General features: G+C 44.5%; 1 protein-coding gene across 1 annotated transcript in view; it reads left to right on the top strand.

The window, feature by feature from the left end:
• Positions 1 to 1,803: 1,803 nt before the first annotated feature.
• Positions 1,804 to 24,165, top strand: part of LOC120931428 (Golgi membrane protein 1-like) — a 57,916-nt gene continuing 35,554 nt past the window's right edge. Inside the window, exons 1-2 of the mRNA XM_040342855.1 lie at positions 1,804 to 1,907; positions 6,881 to 7,019. Of these exons, the coding sequence (XP_040198789.1) occupies positions 6,903 to 7,019 (117 nt within the window). The 5' untranslated portion in view covers positions 1,804 to 1,907; positions 6,881 to 6,902. The remainder of the gene's footprint in view (positions 1,908 to 6,880; positions 7,020 to 24,165) is intronic.

Consider the following 24,165-nt stretch of genomic DNA (forward strand, 5'->3'; position numbering starts at 1 on the left):
GTACCGCCTGAAAAACTCCTCAATGTGAAAGGGGCCTAACAGAGGAGGTCTAGTACTAGAATTATTGCTCACACTCTAACGCTCATGGCAATACCTCACATGTGTGGTGTCAGCATACCCGTGCGCAACTTATGTATGTGCTCGCTTAGGGATGGTGCGCTTTAAAAAAAAAAAAAAAAAATATATACATATATATATATATATATATATATATATATATATATATATATATATATATATATATATATATATTAGTGCAGTCAAACGATTAAAATTTTTAATCGCGATTAATCGCATTAATGTCATAGTTAACTCACGATTAATCTATCTAATTTATGACGAATTTCCCCACAAATATCGCACAATTCTGCAAGTGATTATAATTTATGATCGCTGTTTTCTAGCTGATCTAAAACCATTTTTGACATAAAGGGACACTTTTGGACAATCTACAGTTTTCAGGCAGAAAGAATAGTTTTTATTTTATAAAAGTACATGTAGGACACTGGGCAGACCACTAGGGACAAGGGGGGTGTGTATTTTTTACATACAGTACTGTAATCTATAAGATAAAAGTATACTGTATGTAATGTGTTTGTTGACTTTTTTGAATTTGGCGCCGTTCTCCGCTCCCGTGCGTCGTAACGTTGCAGGGAACGGAGATCGGCGGCACACAGACACTGTGAATCGAGCGAGGAGGACCCGCCGAGCGAGGAGGACCCGCTCGATCACACAGCGGGGTGGCATCGCCGATCACACAGCGGGGTGGCATCGCTGGATCCAGGGACAAGGTGAGTAACTTGCCTGTGAATCCAGCGAGAAGGTAAGCCGCGCCGCGCCGCTGCACACTCTGCACGTCCACCCCGAGCGCTCCCGCGTTAATCGCGCGATAAAAATATTGACGGCGTTAACATGGGTTTGCGTTAACGCCGTTAATATCGCGTTTAACGCACATCCCTAATATATATATATACATACATACATACATACATACATATATATATATCTATATATTTTATATATCACTTTTGATTTTAAACTTTTTGTCTTTAGTTGATTTTTTTTTTTTTTAATCACTTTTATTCCTATTAGAAGTAATTAGAAGTTCCTTAATAGAAACAAGTATGACAGGTCCTCTTTATTGAGAGATCTGGGATCAAAAAGACCCCAAACCTCTTCTTTACCTTTAAAAAAAAAAAATAAATTGTTTTAGGTTTTGGTAAAAAAAAGAAGGTTTACTTCCAGCCTGGACCGCAAGTGACATCATGACGTTGCTTCTATCCTTCAAGGCCAAAGTCGATCAAGGAGTATGTACTTTTTGATCGCCTATGGGAGCAGCTGGTCGCACTGTCGGATCATTTCTCGGGCGATCCGGTGAAAACGGTAAGCGGCAGGGGGGGGGTTATCCCCTACCGCCACTTCGAAAAGCATTCATAGGCTGCTTGAAATGCTTTCATGAGAAAGCCAGAGGCAAAAGAAGGTATGACCATAATCCAGGAAAATTTGCATTGTGTATATATACGCATTGCACCGGCAAGTGGTATTAGCTCTAATTATGGATTACATATAAAAAAACATACGACATAAAAATAAAAAGCAACTGGAATGTACTGTCAATGTCAACAGAACAATAGAAAGTAGGACAGCAAAAAAATAGAGATGTCCTTTGTGACCTTTCTTGTGTCAATCCTAAATCTTTATAAAAGACCGTGTTCCAAAAAAAGGTTCTACAACCTTCCTTTCTATTGTCTCTGCTGGCCTTTCTTGACAAATAAACTTGCTTAACCTGTACTATCATATTGTATTATGCTCAAACAGGTTCCACTGGTATTTACACTATAACAATTGTCAGAACCCATTTTACGGGACTAGTTGGAGAAGGACAAGCCAACCTGTAGAGCTTCATGGTATGTCTCAAAGTTTTCTATCATTTTATGCTATTTTTCTTCCTTTGGGGGAGATTTAATAAAACTGGAGAACTCGGGATCTGGCGCAGCTCTGCATGGCAGCCAATCAGCTTCTAATTCCAGCTTGTTCAATTAAGCTTTGATGATAAGCTAGAAGCTGATTGGTTTCTATGCAGAGCTGCTTTAGATTTTGCACAGAGCAGTTTTAGTAAATCACCCATACAAATAATAGCGTAGTAGCAATATTCTAACTACAAGGTGTGTATGTATATATATATATATATATATATATATATATATATATATATATATATATATATATATATATATATATATATATATATATAGCAGTTTCTCACATAAGTATACATTAGCTGCTTCAGTAACTTTTTTTTTTTTGTTTTTTGTAACCAAGAAAGTTTCATTGTTTAGAAATTACTGCAAAAAAACAGCAATATCGTTTTTTTAAATCAGGACTTTAGCCAAAGTTTTTTTTTTTCCTAATAGTTTTAGTCTGGCTTTACGTTGGAGCATTTTTGGGGGATTTTTGTTAATGCATTTTTAGGTTTGAGCGTTTTTTGTTTTAGCCAATGGAAAGCTGGTTACTAAGAGAAAAAAAGATGGCTGTTAACCACTTCATTACTGGGCACTTAAACCCCCTTCGTGCCTAGACCAATTTTTAGCTTTCAGCGCTGACGCATTTTGAATGACAATTGCGCGGTCATACAACACTGTACCCAAATTATATTTTTATCAGTTTTTTCCCACAAATAGAGCTTTCTTTTGGTGGTATTTGATCATCTCTGCGATTTTTATTTTTTGCGCTATAAACAAAAAAAGACAGAAAATTTTAAAAAAAAAACACAATATTTTTTACTTTTTGTTATAATAATATCCCAATTTATTTTTTAAAAAATTATCAGTTTAGGCCGATATGTATTCTTCTACATATTTTTGGTAAAAAAATAAAAAACATCAATAAGCGTTTATTGATTGGTTTGCACAAAATTTATAGCGCCTACAAAATAGGGGATAGATTTATGTTTTTTTTCCCCACAAATAGAGCTTTCTTTTGGTGGTATTTGATCATCTCTGTGATTTTTATTTTTTGCGCTATAAACAAAAAAAGACCGAAAATTTGGGGGAAAAAAACACAATATTTTTTACTTTTTGTTATAATAATATCCCATTTTTTTTTTTCTTTTAATATTTTTCTCCTCGGTTTAGGCCGATACGTATTCTTCTACATATTTTTGTTTAAAAAAAAACGCAATAAGCGTATTTGATCGGTTTGCGCAAAAGTTATAGCACCTACAAAATAGGGGATAGATTTATGATTTAGTTTTTATTTTTTTATTTTTTATTAGTAATGGCGGCGATCTGCGATTTTTTTTTTCAGGCCTGCGATATTGCGACGGACATATCGGACACTTTTGACACAAATTTGGGACCATTCACATTTACACAGCGATTAGTACTATAAAAATGCACTAATTACTGTATAAATGTGACTGGCAGGGAAGGGGTTAACACTAGGAGGTGAGGAAGGGGTTAAATGTATTCCCTGGGTGTGTTCTAACTGTGTGGGGGGAGGGGACTGACCGATGCTGTGTCCCTATGTACAAGGGACACAGATCGGTCTCCTCTCTCCCTGACAGGACGTGGAGCTCTGTGTTTACACACAGAGCTCCACGTCCCTGCTGTCACTGCCGATCGCGTGTACCCAGCGGACATCGCGGCAGCCAGGAACGCATCGGCTTCCCAGCGATGCGCCGGCACAGTGTTTACCCGCTGCGCGCCCGGGTAATGCACAGAAAAATACGTCCACTTGAGAGCCGCGCTGTGGACGTCTTTTGTCTATAGCGCGGATCTCAAGTGGTTAAACACAACATTGCACAAAAAAAATATATAGATGTCCATGTATGCCCTTCCAGCAAAGTAAGCCCATGCTGTAGCCATCTTTTGGCTATAGTGCGGGCAGAAATTGGTTAATTTGATTGAAAAAAAAGACACTAGTCCATCCAGTTCAATCAACACAAAAAAAACACACACAAATAGAAAACCTCCATATGTACTATCATATACCCACAGTTGATCCAGAGGAAGGCAAAAAAATAAAATAAAAGCACGATCCAATTTGCTCCAGTGAGGGGGAGAAAAATAAGCCACATCGATTGGTAAAAGCTGCATTTATTACACATTGTTAGGCACACAGTTAACCCCTTGATTGCCCCTAGACGTTAACCCCTTCACCAGCCAGTGTCTATAGTACAGTGTCAGTGCATAGTATTAGCACTGATCACTGTATTAGTGTCACTAGTGATGTCAGTGTCAGATTGAGCGCCCCACTAACACAGTCCCATTATAAGTCGCTGATCACCGTCATTACTAGTATAAAATAAATAAATAAAAAGTCCAGTACATATCCCATCATTTGTAGATGCTATAACTGTCACACAAATCAATCAATATGCACTTATTGGGATTTTTTTTAACCAATGACATGTAACAGAATAAATGGCCTAAAGTTCTGAAGAAATTCAATTTTTTAAAAAAAAACTTTTATTGGATGAGTTTTATAGCAGAAAGTAAAAAAATTTAGATTTTTTTCAACGTTTTCAGTCTGTTTTTGTTTGCATAACAAAACATAAACAATCCAATGGTGATCAAATACCACCAAAGGAAAGCTCTATTTGTGTGAAAAATAAATTGTATAAATGTAATTTGTGCGCAGTGTTGCATGACTGCGCAATTACCAGTTAAAGTAGTGCAGTTATGTATAGTAACAAACGCCCTGGTCATGAAGGGGTAAAATCTTCAGGAGGTCAAGTGGTTAATGATACATTATTGTCATTATTACATTGGGAGCTGTGCAAGGAGGGGCAATGTGCTTGGTTTATTTTGCTGTATATGATACTAAGCCACTAGTTCCTAGGTAAGGTAACCAACTGTTTATTTTTGGAGTAGTATATCTTCAGTTTTACCCAGACACAAAATATATCCTCATTGGGTCAATTATAGTCCCTAATGAGCCCTAATTAGCTAGTAGCTTTATATCCCACACTACCCCTTCTCTCACCGATTCATCTAGAGCAGTGGTTCTCAACACTGTCTTCAAGTACCCCCAACAGGCCATGTTTGCAGGTTTTCCTTTATCTTGCACAGGTGCTTTAAATCAGAGTCAATGGCTTGGTATTTTGGACAGCTAATTCCCAAAACATGGCCTGTTGGGGGTACTTGAAGACAGGGTTGAAAAACCACTGATCTAGAGTGCTTTGGCAAATTTATATCTTCTGAATCCATAATTGGGCTGATAGGTTTGGATAACATTGTCCTCTTTGGCTCGATTCACACCTATGCATGTTGCTTTTTAGCAGTGCTTGCTGCGTTTTTTGACGTGCGTTTTTACTTCGATTTGCGTTTTAAATTTTTTTTTTTACATCAATTTTAATTTTTTTACATTTACTTTAACAACCAGCTATAAACAGGTTAACAAAAAAAAAACGCAAATCGTGGCAAAATCGCGGTACTTGCGTTTTGGATGCGGGTCCATTGAATTATATTACATGCAAAACGCTGCTTTTTGCGGGGAAAAAAGGTCCCCGACCCTTTCCAAAAATGCAGAGGCACAAAAAGCATTGCTGTGAACATGTTCCATAGGAACCCATGTTAAAAAATGTCCTTGCTTTTCTGCAAAATGCAAAATTCACCAAAAAACGCATTAGTGTGAATCAAGCCTTAGAGGCCCCATTCGCACCTGAGTGTAGCGGGAACACGCTCCCACTCGCATTTTTTGTTCTGCATTAAACGTTCCTGCTCCAGGTGCAACAAACACCCCAAAGTAGATCCAGAACCTTTTCGGTCGTGGAGTGTTGCCTGTTTTTTCAGTGCATGTTTGGGCGCACTTTTCATATGACAATCACGTGTTTACTACCCTTGTTTGGGTGTCATTAACAATTTATGGCATGCAAGCACGACGTGCAGCAAAACGTGCATTTCTTTGTGTTTTGTCACGCATTAAGGCCCCTTTCACATTGAGGCGTTTTTCATGCGGTACAGCTCTAAAAATAGCGCTGCTATACCGCATGAAAAAATCATGCCCTGCAGGCTTCAATGTGAAAGCCCGAAGGCTTTCACACTGAAGCGGTGCGGTAGCAGGACCGCTCCAAAAGTCCTGCTAGCCGCATCTTTGGAGCGGTATAGGAGCGAGGTGTTTACCGCTCCTATACCGCGCCTTCCCATTGAAATCAATGGGAAACCGCGGTAATACCGCGCGGGCGGTATTAACCCTTTTTCGGCCGCTAGCGGGGGTTAAAACCACCGATAGCGCCTGAATATCGCGGTAAATACGACGGTATAGCGGCGCTAAAAATAGCACGGCTATACCGTCACCGCACCTCCGCTGCCCAATGTGAAAGCAGCCTTAGGAAAAGCGCAGGTGCGAATGCAGACTGAAGCAGCATATTATATGAAATAGGTGTTGCAGGCAGGAGAGTATAAGACTCACAGCTGACTGCTCTTAGCATTGGAACCAGTGACGTGAATATCACATTAATGTGCACATTAGCATATGCAATGCTACTCATTCGAGATTTCCAGTGTTATCCCGCTAAACATTTTGCAGACCTGATGTTTTTTTATATATTCATCCTGTCTGCTCTAGTGGAGCAGTACAGGGTCAGTAGCAAATAAAATGGGGGTCATAAGACATTGCATCCTAGTACACCGACGTCAGTGGTTCACATTTTATGATACAGTAGTAAAAACATTTTTTATATGAAAACAGTAATACAGCATTGTATATATATTCTGTCATTGCTATTACTACAGTTTGTACTATACGGTTCCCTTTAATTGATATGTGCTACGCACTCATAAAATAGCATAGAGAGCCTGGCAATGATGTTATATTGATGGTAATAAAAGCATGCAGTTCTTTGTATCTTGTTCAACTGATTTGTTCTCGCCTTCAGAGCACCTGCTGGAACAATCACAATGTTGGGGACGGACAACCTGAGATCTGGCCACATGCTCCTTTTGCTGCTTGTAGCCAGTTCAATATTACTGGGCATTAGCTATCTGAATGAGATGTATCAAAGGATCCAACTTCAGGTATGACTTTATAGAAATTATTATGTTTTGATCAATCTTAATAGTTTAAACCTTGGTAAGGCTTTGCTTACCTTTCAGCAGTTTCTGTTTCTATTATACATGATAGAAGACCTATTTCACCCTGCAGACTCCACATTCGATGCTCAGATGTAGAGATGAGCTCCGGTGTGTTCGCACAGTTCACATGCAGAGCCCGCCAGGAAGTCTGCACGGCGATGCATTAATCACAGGCAGGGAGACATTTCCCGATCTCTGCAGACGAGCATCGGGACAATGTCTCCCTGCCTGTGATTAGCGCAGTGCCGTGCAGGCTTCCTGGTGGGCTCTGCACGTGAATTGTGCGAACACGCCGCTGTATTGTCACAGTTTGCTGCCTATCCTAGAATGCTCCAGAAGTCACGTGGCGGTCAACTGCGCATGCGCGATGCGTTCCAAACGCAAATGCGATGCGTTCCAATGGATTCACGACAGTGCACACCAGTGAAACCTCGGTCGGCATCCTGGCTCTTTCCTTAACATCCCCGTTGATTGGAGGATGTTAAAAAAAGAGCCAGGAGGCGGAGCGAGCCGTCCGAGCGAAGTGAGGCCGACTGGCCACTTTCCTCTAAATCCACGTCGCCCTGAATGCCAGGTTCGCTGGTGTGTACTGTCGAAAATCCATTGGAACGCATCGCACTTGCGTTTGGAACGCATCGCGCATGCGCAGTTGGCCGCCACGTGACTTCCGCAGCATTCTACGATAGGCAGCAAACTGTGACACTACACCGCAGCTCATCTTTACGAGATGTTGTTTACTGTCGTCTTGCGCCCATTTTGGCTCTTGTCACTATGTATGGGTTGATGCAGTAGGGATAAGCTCCACATTCAAATCAATATATGTAAAGGCCAACTCCACTTTTCTGATCATGTTTCATGGTACATCCATATTTAGGGTGCAACATGAAATGGGATTAAAGTCCACAGCCCCCAACCTCAAACCTCTCCCCCACTTTTGGGGGGGGGGGGTATTTTCCCCATCATCTCCTAGCATTTGAAATTGTGACGTCCCCAGTTTTGTAGTTCATTGATAATTCCTCCAGCTCCGTAACTAAAGGTTGGTACCTCAATATGGACCTGAACTAGAGGAATAGTCTACAGAAGTCAGCATTGCACCTGTGATCCACTGATCGTGGTTGCAATGCTTTGCAGCCTCAAATGAAAAAAAATTATTAACACACATTTTTGCTTTTTGCAAAATCGTTTCATTTATTTTCAATATGTGGAATTCTGCATTACAGTGGAAGTGAATGCAAACAATTCAATTCACAGCTGAAATATGTAAGAAATGGATGTCTAAACTGACAAATATGCAGTTTGGTTCAGATCGCTTTCTAATCCAAACATCCCTGTCAATCGCTACCTTTTTCCTTTCTTATGCTGCCCTGCAGCTCAGTCCACTCGTAGGAACAAAGAGAAAACTCCCTGAGTAAGTTCCAAATCTTAGTTGGAGGTGGAAAACAAAACTAAAGTCGACCATACATGAGTTCAGTTCAGCAGGGATTGGACGAGTTTTGATCCATATATGGGCAGGGTGGTTGTACAGAAGTCGATCTACCGATCGATTTTTCTGTACAACTGCGCTGTTGGATATTTGTAGCTTGATCTGCACCTCCCAGCTATAGCTGGCAGCTTTAACTACATGCCGACCGGACCATAGCCGAAAGACGGCTACAGCCTGGTCTTCTTATTCTGGGAGGGCGTCCATTCTCCCAGAATCTTGCTCCCGCGTATCCCCCGGGGAGCGCACCCAGAAAAATACATGACCGCCAGGTCCGGAAAACCCGGCGGATTACAGTAAATGATCGCTGACAGCGGGTGTTTACCACGTGATCGCTCTGTCAAATGACATTGTGATCACAACAACAAACCGGTGTCATGTCTGCTTGTAGCAGCCCTGTGGGCTGGATCTGTAGTGCCCACAGCACTGTTCAGTGCCAATTCCAGCCATATCCATACTCTGCAATACTCATCCATCCATACTCTGCAATACTCAGCCATATCCATACTCTGCAATACTCCATCCATCCATACTCTGCAATACTCAGCCTTACCCAGCCATACTGAGCCATCCCATTCATACCCAGCCATCCACATTCATGGCTCAACCACCCCCATCCACGGCACTACAGTGCCTCAAAGTGTAATAGATAGTCAAATTAGACTTGAAATGTATGCCCTTAGAATGCCTGATGGTGCTCCCTGCTTGTTGGACCTCTGTATGTGGCCACGCTGTGTAAAAGTCTCACACATGTGGTATCCCCATACTAAGGAGGAGTAGAAGAATCTATTTTGGGGTGCAATTTGTGGTATGCATATGCTGTGTGTGAGAAATAACCTGATAATATGACAATTTTGTGAAAAGGAAACAAAAATCTTGATTTTGCAAAGAATTATGGGAAAAAAATGACCGCTTCAAAAACCTCACCATGCCTCTTACTAAATACCTTGGAATGTCTACTTTCCAAAAAGGGGTCATTTGGGGGGTATTTCTACTTTCCTGGCATGTTGGGGTCTCAAGAAATTAGATAGGCCATCAGTACTTCAGGTGTGATCAATCAGTGATTGGCACCATAGCACCATAGCTTGTGGTGCCAACTTTCACACCGACCAAATAATATACACCAATTTTTATTATTTTTACTAAAGATATGTAGCAATATAAACTGTGGCCAACATTTTATGAAGAGAAATTGGTAATTTGCAAAATTTTAACAGAAACAAAGACTTTTTTTTTCAGAATTTTCGTTATTTTTTTTTTATTTATAGCACAAAAAAAAAAAAAAAAAATGGTGGTAAATAAAAACCACCAAAAGAAAGCTCTATTTCTGTGAAAAAAAAGGACAAACACTTCATATGGGTACAGTGTTGCATGACTGAGTGTAATTCAAAGTGTGAGAGCACTGGAAGCTGAATATTGGTCTGGTTAGGAAGGGGGTTTAAGTGCCCAGTGGTCAAGTGGTTAAACAATGTTGGCAAGGAAAAAATTCAATGAATTCGCTATGGGCTGTCTTAAGACTCTCTCTCCACCCCCATTTGACGCCACTGAGTGCCTCAGCATCAATCGCCAAGTACTAACGCTATTATGTAGGAAGAATTGGAGGACATGTTCCCCTATACCCAGAAGTACTAGGTATGACATTCCTCCTGAACATGTTAGGAGGAGGGCAAAAAAAAGGTAACATAAGCATCTGCAGGGGAGATATGTATTTGTTCCTTTCCCCTGCATGGGCAAATCACAGATTTACCTTAAAATGAGATTACATAATCAGGTTACATAAATTACATATTGTTTATGACATGCGTTACCTTTTAATCGCTTGCTGACTGCCGCACGCAGATGTACGTTGGCAGAATGGCACGGGCAGGCAGATTGGCGTACAGGTACGTTCCTTTAAATCTGCCGCCCAGCCGCGTGCCTCGTGAGTGTGTTTGCGGATCCCGGGAACTCGATGTTCCCGGGGTGGCCCGAGATTGCGGTCGGCAAAGGCAGAACAGGGGGATGCCTTTGTAAACAAGGCATTCCCCTATTTTGCCTAGTGACACTGTCACTGATGACTGTTCCCCGTGATCGAGAACGGTCATCAGTGATGTGTTGCGTGTAGCCATGCCCCCTAACGGTAAGAATCACTCCCTAGGGAACACTTAACCCCTACAGCGCCATCTAGTGGTTAATCCCTTCCCTGCCAGTGTCATTTTTATAGCACTGATCGCTGTAAAAATGACAATGGTTCCAAAAATGTGTCAAAAGTGTCCGATGTGTCCGCCATAATGTCGCAGCCACGATAAAAATCGCTGATCGCCGCCATTACTAGTAAATAAAAAATATTAATAAAAATGCCATAGAACTATCCCCTATTTTGTAGATGCTATAACTTTTGTGCAAACTGATCAATAAACGCTTATTGCAATTTATTTTTTATTTTATCAAAAATATGTAGAAGAATCGGCCTAAACTGAGGGAAAAAAAAAATTCTTATATATTTTTGGGGGATATTTATTATAGCAAAAAGTAAAAAAAAAATATAGATTTTTTTTTTTTTTTTCAAAATTGTCGCTCTATTTTTGTTTATAGTGCAAAAAATAAAAATTGCAGAGGTGATCAAATACCACCAAAAGGAAGCTCTATTTGTGGGAAAAAAAGGAAGTCAATTTTGTTTGGGAGTCACGTTGCACGACCGTGCAATTGTCAGTTAAAGCGATGCAGTGCCGAATCGCAAAATGTTTATAAGATTGCAGAATATTGTTAGGATTAGAAAAACTGAAAAAAAACATTTATTGATGAATGTAAGATTATAGATGAATTCATAAATATTAGATTGTTCATTATAGTAAAGTCTGGAACAAAAAAAAATAGTTAAAGAACATGATCTCCCTAAAAAAAAAAAAAAAAAAAAAGACTTGTGATTATGTGTACAATTGCCATCATTCCTTTAAATATTGTACTGGGGTTAACCTCTAACTGGGATTTTTAAGGCAATTAATGATCTTCCTTGGGACTAACCAGATAAACAATCGTGCTGCTAGTGACCCTTTGTTTAGTTTTGCTGGCAGTTATTTCACAGGGCTTGGTTAAGCGGAGTAACCAGACAGCGAACTTTCACCACCTCTCATAATGTTAAGACCTAAACAAGGAAGTTTAAAGTTTAACCAGGAAAAAAACTAAATAAACAGGAAGTCAAATAAAAATTCAAGAACATACAGCATATTATTGAGGGGCGTAGTCACGGCAGACTATGCAGTTGTAAAGGGAGACTGGTCGTTTTTTTTTTTTTTATGTTTCTTACATGTACATATACAAAATAATTATTTACTTAAAATATACATTACATAAGGGTAGTTATGAAACTGTGTCTCCAGCACTTCTGGTAGCAGCCATTCTTGTACTCACTGACCAGTAATGGTGGGAAATTCTTCACCTGACTGACACTGATGCCGCGTAAAGTGAAGTAAAAAACGACGTTTTTGAAACTTCAATTTTCAAAAACGACGTTGCCTACACACCATCGTTTTTTCACAATGCTTTAGCAAAGCGAGGTTACGTTCACCACTCTTTTCCATTGAAGCTCGCTTCATAACTAGCTTCTGGGCATGCGCGGGTTTAAAAACGTCGTTTTAAACGTTTTTGCTTTGTGAAACAAAAAACGACGTTTTGAAAAACGACACAAAAAATGTAAGCATGCTTCAATTTTTTTTTTTGTTTTTCACAAGACATAAAACGACGTTTTCCCCCACACACGGTCATTTAAATTGACGTTTTTAAAAATTACATTTTTTTTCATCACATAAAGTGATGGTGTGTACGCGGCATTACACTCACTGACCAGTAATGGTGGGAAATTCTTCACCTGACTGACAATAATACCAGGTTCTCTTTTTCCAACTAACCACCAACGCCATGGCATGCTTTCCCTTGTTGACCACTGACTCTGGGGCATTTTTTCTCTTGCTGACCATAACCCTGGGGCTTTTTTCCTCCCCCTGATCACTGCTTCTGAGACATTTTTTTCTTACCACTTGTAGGCAGCTGTCAGTGATAGGGCAGTCTAGTGCTGCAAGAGCAAGTGGTAAAGTAATCGTATGTATTCACACTGCATTTGAGTTGTTATGTTTATGTATGTACTTATGTTAACACTATTGACCTCTAGAGTGTCTCCAACACCATTTTGGAGGAGCCCTGTGTCCTGATAGGCCGCACGAGATCTCGAGAGATTTGGGTGGCCATTTTGGGGTGGTTTCTTTATATAGGAAAGCTCTGAATGTGGTTGCAGACAGATTGAGACAGAGACCCTGCTGTGAGGATTAGTGCAGGGTTCCTACGTAAGGCCTGCGGTGTTAACCCTGTCAGGTGGAAGACGCCAGCTGCTACCGGCCCAAACCGGTGTCTCGCTGTGAGTGCGGGAGGTGTGTCATTAAGCGGGAAGTGCCTGGGGAGCTCAAAAATCCACGTAGCTGTGTACCACAGAATATGTACTGCATATGTGTGTCTCCAGGTCTGGAAAGGAACTATTTGCCGTTCGATTGCAATGACTGTTACTACTCCTGCTCCACGGTAATAAACGTTGTTTTTGTTCAGAGAACTTTACGTGTGTCTCCCTCTGTGAATCGCCGCACCCCATCCCCGCTTACACACTGACCACCAATGTAAGGAGCACTCAGGCAGTTGCACTCTGTATTCTGTGCTGTACTTTACAGTACATATCCTTGACCCTTACTCCACATACCCGGTTAGAGGTGGAAGTGAAAGGATGTTTCCCATACACCTCTGGTCCAAACGCCTTTGGAATGTTGACAATAAATGAAAGGGCACAGAGTGGTAAGGGTGCTAAGAGTTTAAACGGAGGTGCTCGCTTCTAGTAGATAATTTGCCAGGGAGGTGCTCAAGCAGACTGCAAGGCGATCACCAAGAATCCAGGGGAGGGTGCGACCAATGTGCAGACTAAAATAGCAGTTAGGCGTGCTGGAGACCAAGACAAGCTGGCAGCATGTTTTAAGACGGACCAGGGAATGAGGAAGCACACACAACTGACTTGCAAAAACCCTTTCTCTGAGAGTTCTTATGAAAGCACTTTATATGGTGGGTTGCATGATTACATACTTCTCAACACCAAAGTCCACAAACCCAGAGCTTTTTTTCCGCTGGAACTTGGTGGAACTCTGTTCCACCACCTCTGGTTCAGGCCTTCTGCTTCATGCTCACCACTGTTGCTTGTAAATACAGAAGTCCGGCTTCTGTGTTTACCAGTGATAGCTTGTCTCTCACAGATCTGATGCCCTGAGCAGCTCCCACTGAGAGCAGGATGGGAACAAGGGAGATGCAGGTGTCCAGCGTGCATTATGGATGCAGACACCCCCACTAGATGATCTCCCTGCAAGTGAGAGAGGAGGAATCATCTACATTGTGTAGGAAGGTACTAGAGCTGGCTGGGTGCTTTAGTTAATACAGCAACAAAAGTAAGATATGTGGAAGATGGTGCTTTTAAGGGGAGGGGATGGGTGAAGTGGAGGGGGAGTCACATGCAGAGGTAAGTGCTGAAGAGGAGTGAAAGTAAAGATGTGAATGGGAGATACAGTGGTAAGCAGCTGTGGAAGAAGGCTGAACTCTGCACTCTGTGTGTAGCGCACCCCTAAATTCTGCGCTCTATATGCAGCTCATACCCTGAACTCTGCACTATGTACATAACACACCCCTAAACTCTGCATGTTGTGTATCCCTAAAATTCTGTACTGTGTCCCAAGTGCACCCCGGAACTCTGCACGTAACGCACCCCTGGGGTCAGGGAAGGACTTAGGGTGGTGGGGGCCCCTGGGCTTGAGTCACTTTCGGGCCCTGCCTTCTATACATTACTTTAAATAGAACAAAATGATACACAAGCTATATATTAGAGCTACACAATTCTGGATAAACTGAGAATACAAATAGAGATCACGATTCTGAAGTAAACCCCAGTCGATTTTTGCAGTTTTTCAATTATTAAAGGGGTTGTAAAGGTATATTTTCCCCCCTAAATAGCTTCCTTTACCTCAGTGCAGTCCTCCTTCACTTACCTCATCCTTCCATTTTGCTTTTAAATGTCCTTATTTCTTCTGAGAAATCCTCACTTCCTGTTCTTCAGTCTGTAACTACACACCGTAATGCGAGGCTTTCTCCCTGGTGTGGAGAAAGCCTCTTGAGGGGGGAGGTGGCGAGCAGGAGTGTCAGGACACTCTCTACTTTGCAGATAGAGAAAGGAGCTGTGTGTTAGTGGGCGTCATGACACTCCTGCTCGCCCCCTCAAGAGGCTTTCTCCTCAGAAGAAATAAGGACATTTAAAAGCAAAATCGAAGGATGAGGTAAGTGAAGGAGGACTGCACTAAGGTAAAGGAAGCTATTGAGGGATTTTTTTTTTTTTTTTTACCTTTACAACCCCTTTAAGTTATAACAGCTCATCGCAATGCAATACATATATATATATATATATATATATATATATATATATATATATATATATATCCTGCAAATACCTTTTTTTAGGATGGTTTCGTTCTCTGTATTTCCGGGTACCTCAAGCGCCATTCATACTGCTGTTAGGTGATTCAAATTATGACGTCGCTTCCGCCCTTACTACATTGTCCCTGTCGGTAGTCTCGCGCATGCGCCATTGCGCCGTAACCATTCGTTGCTGTGTCTGCGGCTGCTGTTTTCTTTCACTCCCCTTTTTTGACGTCTTCTTTAGTCACACGGGGGAGTATCAGGAAGAGTGGAAGGAGTTAAACACAGCAAGACTTCTCCTCTGTGCCGGACAGAGGGGAAGTTCTCGCAGACTGCGTTCAGGCAAGCTTTAAATGCTGGTTTAGAGGGGCTAATGTGCGTAAGCGCGGTGACGTCATGCAAATGATCATGTCACGTACCTGGTACAGGGCAGAGCCTGACGTGCAGGGAATGGCCTCTCTTGCTCCTCTGACCCCAGAACCCCTGGTAGGGTAGACAGGGAGCGCCGTGGTACAGAGTCGCACGAGCGCCTGGCAAGGATGCTGTGCAGGAACTGCGGGGGTCTCCTGTAGACTCCAGGAAGATGTCAACGGTGCTGGGACAGCAGGACAGCAGACAGCTGGAGCTTGGTGCAGGTAACCGGAAGCCGCAAGGTGGCAGGTAGCAGGAGCGTGGTGCAGGTAACTGGAAACAGTCAGCAGGAGGGAGGTGTACTGTAGTACCGGTACAGACAGGGTCAGACAGGCCGGTTCGGACACAGGCGAGCAGATCAGGTACAAGGCGGAGGCAGTAGCAGAGTCGTGGTTCAGGCCGGATCGGTAACAGGCGGGCAGCGACTAACTTGAAGGGTAAGGCAGGAGTAGCATCAGACAAGCCAGAGGTCAGGGCAGGCGGAGGTCAGGAGTATCAGAGACAAGCCGGGTTCACAGGAACAGAAGTCAATCAGGTAATGGGTAACAGAAGGGTAACAGGAACGCTGAAGACCGAGCAGCAAGAGGCTATGGGATGAGCCCCATTAAATAGCCTGAACTGGCGCCAAAATGGCGTCAGTACGTGCCCGCGTGCCGTTGCCGCTATTGCACGTGCCCGCCGATCTGCCGCAAACGCGCGCTCCCGTGCGTGCTGGTGCGCCATTGCGCACGCCCGTGCGTGCTGGTGCGCCATTGCGTGCGCCCGTGCGCGCCACTGCGCCGTTAGCGCCACCTAGTGGCCGGCCACGTCTATGACATTGCCCCCCTCCAATGGGCAGCCTCCGGATGCCCAACCGAGTCACCTTGAGTGGATGAGAGTTCTTGAAGGACCGAACCAATCTCTTAGCGTGGATGTTGCGTTCAGGTTCCCACGAATTTTCCTCAGGGCCATAGCCCTTCCATTTCACCAAGAACTGAACCTGATTGCGCCTCCGTCTACAGTCTAGGATGGACTCGATCTCAAATTCTTCCTCGCCGTTAACCAAGACCGGTTCGGGTGGATCAGTGCTTCGCCCCGGAAAGGGGTTAGCGACATCAGGCTTAAGGAGGGTGACATGAAAGACCGGATGGAATGCGAAATGAATCTGGCAATTCAAGTTCATAGGCCACACTATTGATCCTTCTTTTGATTGGGAACGGCCCCAAAAACTTGGGCCCCAATTTCCTGGACGGGCAGGCAAGTCTCAGGTTGACAGTAGACAACCACACCAGGTCTCCTGGTTCTAGATTGAGTTCTCCTCTCCGCTTCTTGTCAAAGACCTCCTTATTATGCTCCTGAGTCTTTGCCATGGTTTCTTGAAGTAGCTTGTTGTTAGCGCTGAAGAAGTTTAATGTGTCTTGGACAGCGGGCACCGTACATTCCGGGACACAATTAGGCAGGAAAAGCGGGTGATTGTTTGGTAGCAGAGTGAATTGAGTTATTGTATGCAAATTCAGCCAGTGGTAGTAGAGAGACCCAATCTTCCTGAGAGAACGACGAGAAGCAGCGTAGATACTGTTCCAAAGTTTGGTTTGTTCTCTCGGTTTGGCCATTTGACTGCGGATGGTAAGCAGAAGAAAACGACAGCTCGATCTTGAGAGACTCACAGAGCGCTTTCCAAAACCTGGAGGTGAATTGCACCCCACGATCGGATACGATATTTGCGGGGATGCCGTGGAGCCGCACGATCTCTTTAACAAAGATCTTGGCAGTTTCAGGTGCAGAGGGCGTACCCTTCATGGGTAAAAAGTGTGCCATCTTAGACAGTCTGTCCACTGTCACAAAAATGGTGGTGAAACCCTCAGAAGAAGGAAGCTCAACGATAAAATCCATAGAGATCATCTTCCATGGTCTCTCTGGAACGGGCAAAGGTTTCAACAGTCCCCAGGCTCTGGATCTGCTCCCCCTTATTTCGAATGCACGTGGTGCACGACTCCACGTAACTTTTACAGTCCCTCACAAGCCGGGGCCACCAAAACGTGCGTTGCAGAAGTTCCGAGGTCTTCTGTACCCCAAAATGACCAGCCAGTTCGTGATCGTGACAGAGACTCAAGACACTGACCCGTAAGTCTTCTGGCACAAAGATCCTGTTCTCATGCCACAACAGACCATCCCTAGGTTGTAAATCTGTATCCGGGGACGAGGAAATACCTGCAGAGGCTTGCTTGATCCGAGACAGTAGATCGTCTTGTAACAACAGAAAATTCCCAGCGGAAAGGATAGTGTCCGGTGGAGCAGGAGTTTCGGTATCGCAGAGAAAGGGCATCGGGTTTGACGTTCTTAGATCCTGGCCTGTATGTTATGTGGAAGGTGAACCTTGTAAAAAAAAGCGCCCATCTGGCCTGTCGTGGTCTCAATCTCTTGGCTATTTTCAGGTACTCTAAGTTCTTGTGATCTGTGTAGATCAAGATGGGGTGAGCTGCGCCTTCCAATAGGTAACGCCACTCCTCCAGTGCGGCCTTGATCGCTAAGAGTTCTCGGTCACCCACATCGTAATTCTTTTCCGCGTCAGATAGTTTACGGGAAAAGAAAGCAACCGGGTGCAGGAGAGCTTTCGGCCCTTGTCTCTGGGAGAGGACTGCTCCCACAGCCGTCTCTGAAGCGTCCACCTCCAGGATGTAGGGCAGGCTGGGGTCAGGGTGTTTAAGAACAGATGCCGATGTGAACAACTTTTTCAGGGCTTCGAAAGCTCCTTTGGCTTTGGTCGACCAATGGAACCGGACAGTCTGTTTGGTCAGGCTGGTTATGGGGGAGATGATGTTGGAGAACCCCCTGATGAACTTCCTGTAGAAATTAGCGAACCCTACAAAACGCTGCACGCCCTTTTTATCCATGGGCGCCGGCCAGTCAAGAATTGCCATAACCTTTTGTGGGTCCATCTCGATGCCGTTTACGGAAATAATAAGTCCCAGAAACTGTATGCTTTTGCGTTCAAATTCACACTTCTCAGGCTTGGCGTATAATCCGTGAATTCGGAGTCGTTTGAGCACGTTTTTGACGTGTTCCCGATGTTTGTCAATGGAGGAAGAAAAAATGAGGATGTCATCGAGATAAACCACAACAAAAAGGTCGAGATAGTCTTTGAAAATGTCATTCACAAAGTGCTGAAATGTGGCAGGGGCATTACAGAGCCGGAAGGGCATCACCAGATATTCGAAGTGGCCGAAGCGGGTGCGGAACGCCGTCTTCCACTCGTCGCCGTCCCGGATGCGCACCAAATTGTAAGCCCCCCGCAGGTCTAGTTTTGTGAAAATAACGGCTGCTCCGAGTCTTTGGAATAGTTCTGGCACTAGAGGAAGGGGATACCGATTCTTGATCGTCACCTTGTTAAGCGCGCGGTAATCCACGCAGGGGCGAAGAGTATGGTCCTTCTTTTCGACGAAGAAGATTCCTGCTCCTGCTGGCGAGGTGGAGGGGCGAATGAACCCCTTCCTGAGATTATCGTCGACATAGGTTTTCAAGTTCTCCAGCTCCAGTTCAGTTAAAGGGAAAATTCTGCCGAAGGGGATTTCAGCCCCAGGGAGGAGCTCGATCGGGCAGTCATACGGCCTGTGCGGAGGAAGGGTGTCAGCCCCCTTTTTGCTAAAGACATCCAGGAATTCATGGTACACCTCAGGGACGGATTGGCGAGTTTCAGTGTCAGTGTCCATGCACAGCAAAGAGGGGGGACATGAGATGACTTTCAGGCAGTGTTGTAGGCAGTAAGAAGAACAGAAGCGGATCTCACCGGTAGTCCAATTTATTTGAGGGTTGTGAGCCTGGAGCCAGGGTATGCCCAGGATTATAGGGAATAGAGGAGAGTCAATAACGTCCAGGCACAGGAGTTCTCGATGAATGTCTGAGATAGTGGCGGCAATGGGCAAGGTTTCTTGGGTAACTGGTCCAGACTTTAGAACAGACCCATCGGCCAAGTGCACAGACAGTCCAATAGCCCTCGGGCGTAACGGGATATGGTGTTGGATGGCAAAGGAAGAGTCCAGGAAGCAGCTGCAAGCCCCGGAATCAAGTATGGCACTGGTTCGGATAGCCCTTCCTGGAAGCTGCAACAAAACAGGAACAGCCAGATGAGTGGAATTGTTGAAGACAACGGGTGTATGGACAGAAGACAAGGAAGTGGACTTACGAGATTTCGCCGGGCAGGTCCTCACATAGTGGCCGGGCTCACCGCAGTAGAGGCACAGGTTGTTGGTTCGGCGGTGGAGTCGTTCCTCAGGCGTGAGGGAAGGGCGGATCAGACCCAGCTGCATGGGTTCTGGAATGTCTCTAGGGGTGGTAGTCGGAGTTGGGGGTGTCGGGCTATGATAGGTAGGTACCCGAGGCAGCATCCACGCTGGGCGAGTCGGGCCAGCGGCACGTTCAGTCCTGCGCTCTCTCAAACGTCTGTCAATTTGAATAGTCAGATTAATGAGCGCTTACAGAGTTTCGGGGACCCCCACTCGAGCAAGTTCGTCTTTAAGTGTCTCTGAGAGGCCTAAACGGAACTGGTAACAGAGGGCTGCATTATTCCAATTAGTGTCCGCACTCCACCTTCTAAACTCGGATACATAGTCCTCCGCGGGTCTACGACCTTGCTGGAGAGCATGCAAGGCGGCCTCTGCGGTAGCGGCCAGTTGGGGGTCCTCGTACAGCAAGGACATGGCCTGAAAGAAGGTGTCCAGCCGATCGAGGGATAAGTCCTTTTGCTCCATGAGGTGGTGGGCCCACGCCTGCGGTTCACCAGTTAGAAGGGAAATAACGAAGCCTACTTTGGTGGCCTCTAATGAAAAAGTCCGTGGCTGGAGTGCGAAATAGAGCTCACAAGCATTCCGGAACGCTCTATGCTTGCTTCGCTTCCCTGAGAATCTCTCTGGCATGGGCACCTTGGGTTCTGGTGGCAGCATGATGACTGAGGGTGAAGTGGCTGCGCCAAAGGCGGAAGAAGTGTATGGTGCGGACAAGGCCTGGACGCGGTTTTCAAGTCGGTTATAGCCTTCCTGCAGGTTTCTGACTGCTTGGGTTAGACCGTCCAGGTGGCGACAGAGTTCAGTCATTGGGTCCACTCCCTGCGCAGGCTCAGACATGGCTGCTCGGTACTGTCACGTACCTGGTACAGGGCAGAGCCTGACGTGCAGGGAATGGCCTCTCTTGCTTCTCTGACCCCAGAACCCCTGGTAGGGTAGACAGGGAGCGCCGTGGTACAGAGTCGCACGAGCGCCTGGCAAGGATGCTGTGCAGGAACTGCGGGGGTCTCCTGTAGACTCCAGGAAGATGTCAACGGTGCTGGGACAGCAGGACAGCAGACAGCTGGAGCTTGGTGCAGGTAACCGGAAGCCGCAAGGTGGCAGGTAGCAGGAGCGTGGTGCAGGTAACTGGAAACAGTCAGCAGGAGGGAGGTGTACTGTAGTACCGGTACAGACAGGGTCAGGCAGGCCAGTTCGGACACAGGCGAGCAGATCAGGTACAAGGCGGAGGCAGTAGCAGAGTCGTGGTTCAGGCCGGATCGGTAACAGGCGGGCAGCGACTAACTTGAAGGGTAAGGCAGGAGCAGCGTCAGACAAGCCAGAGGTCAGGGCAGGCGGAGGTCAGGAGTATCAGAGACAAGCCAGGTTCACAGGAACAGAAGTCAATCAGGTAATGGGTAACAGAAGGGTAACAGGAACGCTGAAGACCGAGCAGCAAGAGGCTATGGGATGAGCCCCATTAAATAGCCTGAACTGGCGCCAAAATGGCGTCAGTACGTGCCCGCGCGCCGTTGCCGCTATTGCGCGTGCCCGTGCGCGCCGATCTGCCACGAACGCGCGCTCCCGTGCGTGCTGGTGCGCCATTGCGCGCGCCCGTGCATGCTGGTGCGCCATTGCGCGCGCCCGTGCGCGCCACTGCGCCGTTAGCGCCACCTAGTGGCCGGCCACGTCTATGACAGATCAGCTGCCTGTGTTATGGGCTATTTTTTAAGACGATGTTGTGTCCGTGGGCTTATATTACAACCACTTTAAATGACTAGCATATTATTTAAAAAAATTAAACATAGGGGCCCCCTTCTCTGCAGCTGGGACTGGATGTTAGAAGATCCTCAAAAAAATAAAATCACAAGGGCTCCCATGGTGTAGTAAAAAATTGTTGAAGTGGTCTTTATTAAAAACAAAACAAAACAAAAATGCTGCCACAAAAGCGGCTGGCAGTTTAAAATTAGTGGGATAATTGCAGACGTAATCCACACTGGTAAGTATCCGAGCAGCAGTGGTAGTGGCGTGCGCACCACCTGCGTTCCACTGTTAGCTCGGGAGTTCCGTTTTTTTAACATTGACCTATTTTAATAGGTGGTTTATCGTTTACAGCACCTATATTTATTTTTGCACATTCTATATTTATTTTGCACGTTCTATTTTGCATTCTTTATATGGGCTACTTCAGACACTTAGTAGTGTCCTCATACTTTATATTACTGGCCCAAATTGCACCTAGATTTGCATATATTATTAGGTGTTTTTGACACCTATCAGTGTTCACTGACCTTCACAATTGGGAGGCCAGCTTGTAAGCGGGGTCAGGATGTGGCGATTTACAGAGGGAGACACATGTACAAGTTCTCTGAACAAAACAACGTTTATTACCGTGGGGCGGTAGTAGTGACAGTCATTACAATCGAACGGCAAAAGGTTCCTCTCCAGGCCGGGAGACACAAATATGCAGTACAGATACTGTTGTTCTAAGTGATGGGGATTTCTGAGATTCACAGGCACTCCCCATTTAATGGCACCCTATATACCCCATCGTTCACTGCGTAGTGGAGCAGGCGGGAAACACGTTACCCGTGGAAACAGTAGTCAGACGGTGCAGAGAGAGATAGGATTCCGGCTCGCATTTCCCGTACTCATACCGAGACACCAGTTTGGCCAGTAGCAGCTAGGCATCTTCCACCTGACCAGGGTAACACTGCAGGACTCCGTAGGGCCCCCGAACTATGCCTCACAGCAGGGACACTGTCTCAATCTGTCTACACCCGAGTTCTCCCAAAAAAACGTGCCAGAGCTCTCCTATATATCGAAACCATCCCCAAAATGGCCGCCCAGATCTCTCGAGATCTCGTGTGGTGTATCAGGACACCGGGCTCCTCCAAAATGGTGTTGGAGGCACTTCCACGGTCAGTAGTGTTAAACATAAGTGCATACATAAACATAACAACTCGACTACAGTGTGAATACATACTATTACTCAACCACTTGCTCTTGCAGCCAACTAGGCTGCCCTATCACTGGCAACTGCCTACAAGCTGCCATTTTATATACACATACACTTATCGCAGGTGAGAGTCTTTGAGTTTTGTACCTATTCTCTGTTTATACACACACTTATTTACTGTTGAGTTTATTTTAGGTAGCGCCACTACCCCTTTTTATGTTTATTTTATTTTTATCGTACCTTATATTTTATGATGCTGTGCCCCCTATTCTACCTAAAATCTGATAGCTGCATGTGGCTCTTACTGCTATGCTGGCACTAACACACCTGTCTTATTTATTTATTGAGTGGAGTTGTGCACATGCATGGTTGCCCACATCCTGTCTGTTCCAAAAAAAAAAGCACATTGTCAGATTGCTGTCATGAGGATGTGCTTCTATGTGATCCCTGTTATCCTGCTCTTTTTGCTGTCCTGTTCCGCTTAGCCTGTCATTGCCAAGTTGCTGCTCTCGTGTTCCTGTATTGGTCTACTACATCTGTATCTGACTTCTGTTTCCTGCCTACCATCTGATTTGATCTTTGTATAATTTCTAAGCATGATCTCTCTGATCCTGTTCGTTACGGCCTTTGATTTCCTGGACTCTGTGGATCTAACAGCTTGCTTGTCCTGACCTCACTGATGCAACACCTGCCATGTTCCTGACAACATCTTACTGCTCATTACTTTAGATTTGATGCTCTGCTCTGGTCAGAAAGAACCTTAGGCTTGCCATACACTGTTAGATTTTCAAATTATTGTTTAGGAAAGAGTATTGTATGTGCCTATCATTGGGGTTGATTTACTAAGGGCAAATCAACTGTTCATTTTGTAAGGGAAGTTGCATTTTGCAAGGAAAATATCCCAGAGCTTGGTGAATGAGGTGAAGCTCTGCTGACTTCCATTATCCAATCATATGCAAGCAAAATTGCTCTTCTTTTTATTTTTATTTTTAGGGGATGATTTAGACCCCTTTCACACTGAGGCGGTTTTCAGGCATTTTACAACCGCTTTAGGGTACTGTTCCTGGGGTAAAGCAGGACATTTAACTGATGGGTGTAAAATTATTTTATTTAAAGAGTAACTCTTTTGTTAAGAAAATAAAAGCATTTATGTGCATTTCAAGGATTTTAACAAACTTTGTTGCAGATTCCTACCTTGTTTTTATAATTATCAGTCAGCATTTTCAACTGCAGGGCTGTTATGAGGAAATTGTCAAGATCTACATTCCTTTAGATGTGATGTGAGAGAATGTCACCAAAAATTGCATTTTTGTTACAGTAAATGCTTGTAACCTGATTTGCATTAGTGCAGACTAATTCAGTAAGCCAATCACACAAGCAGGAAATAAAATTTCTGGGGGGTGTTGTGTATTCCAACTGTGTACAGAATGCCTCCAGATAGCCATATTGCATTGCATTTTACAGAAAATGACAGTGCTGCAGATTGAAAAGGACAGGTAATTTTTAATAACATTAAATTACAATATGACA

The sequence above is a fragment of the Rana temporaria genome, chromosome 3 (assembly GCF_905171775.1).
Source record: "Rana temporaria chromosome 3, aRanTem1.1, whole genome shotgun sequence".
NCBI classification, from domain to species: domain Eukaryota; kingdom Metazoa; phylum Chordata; class Amphibia; order Anura; family Ranidae; genus Rana; species Rana temporaria.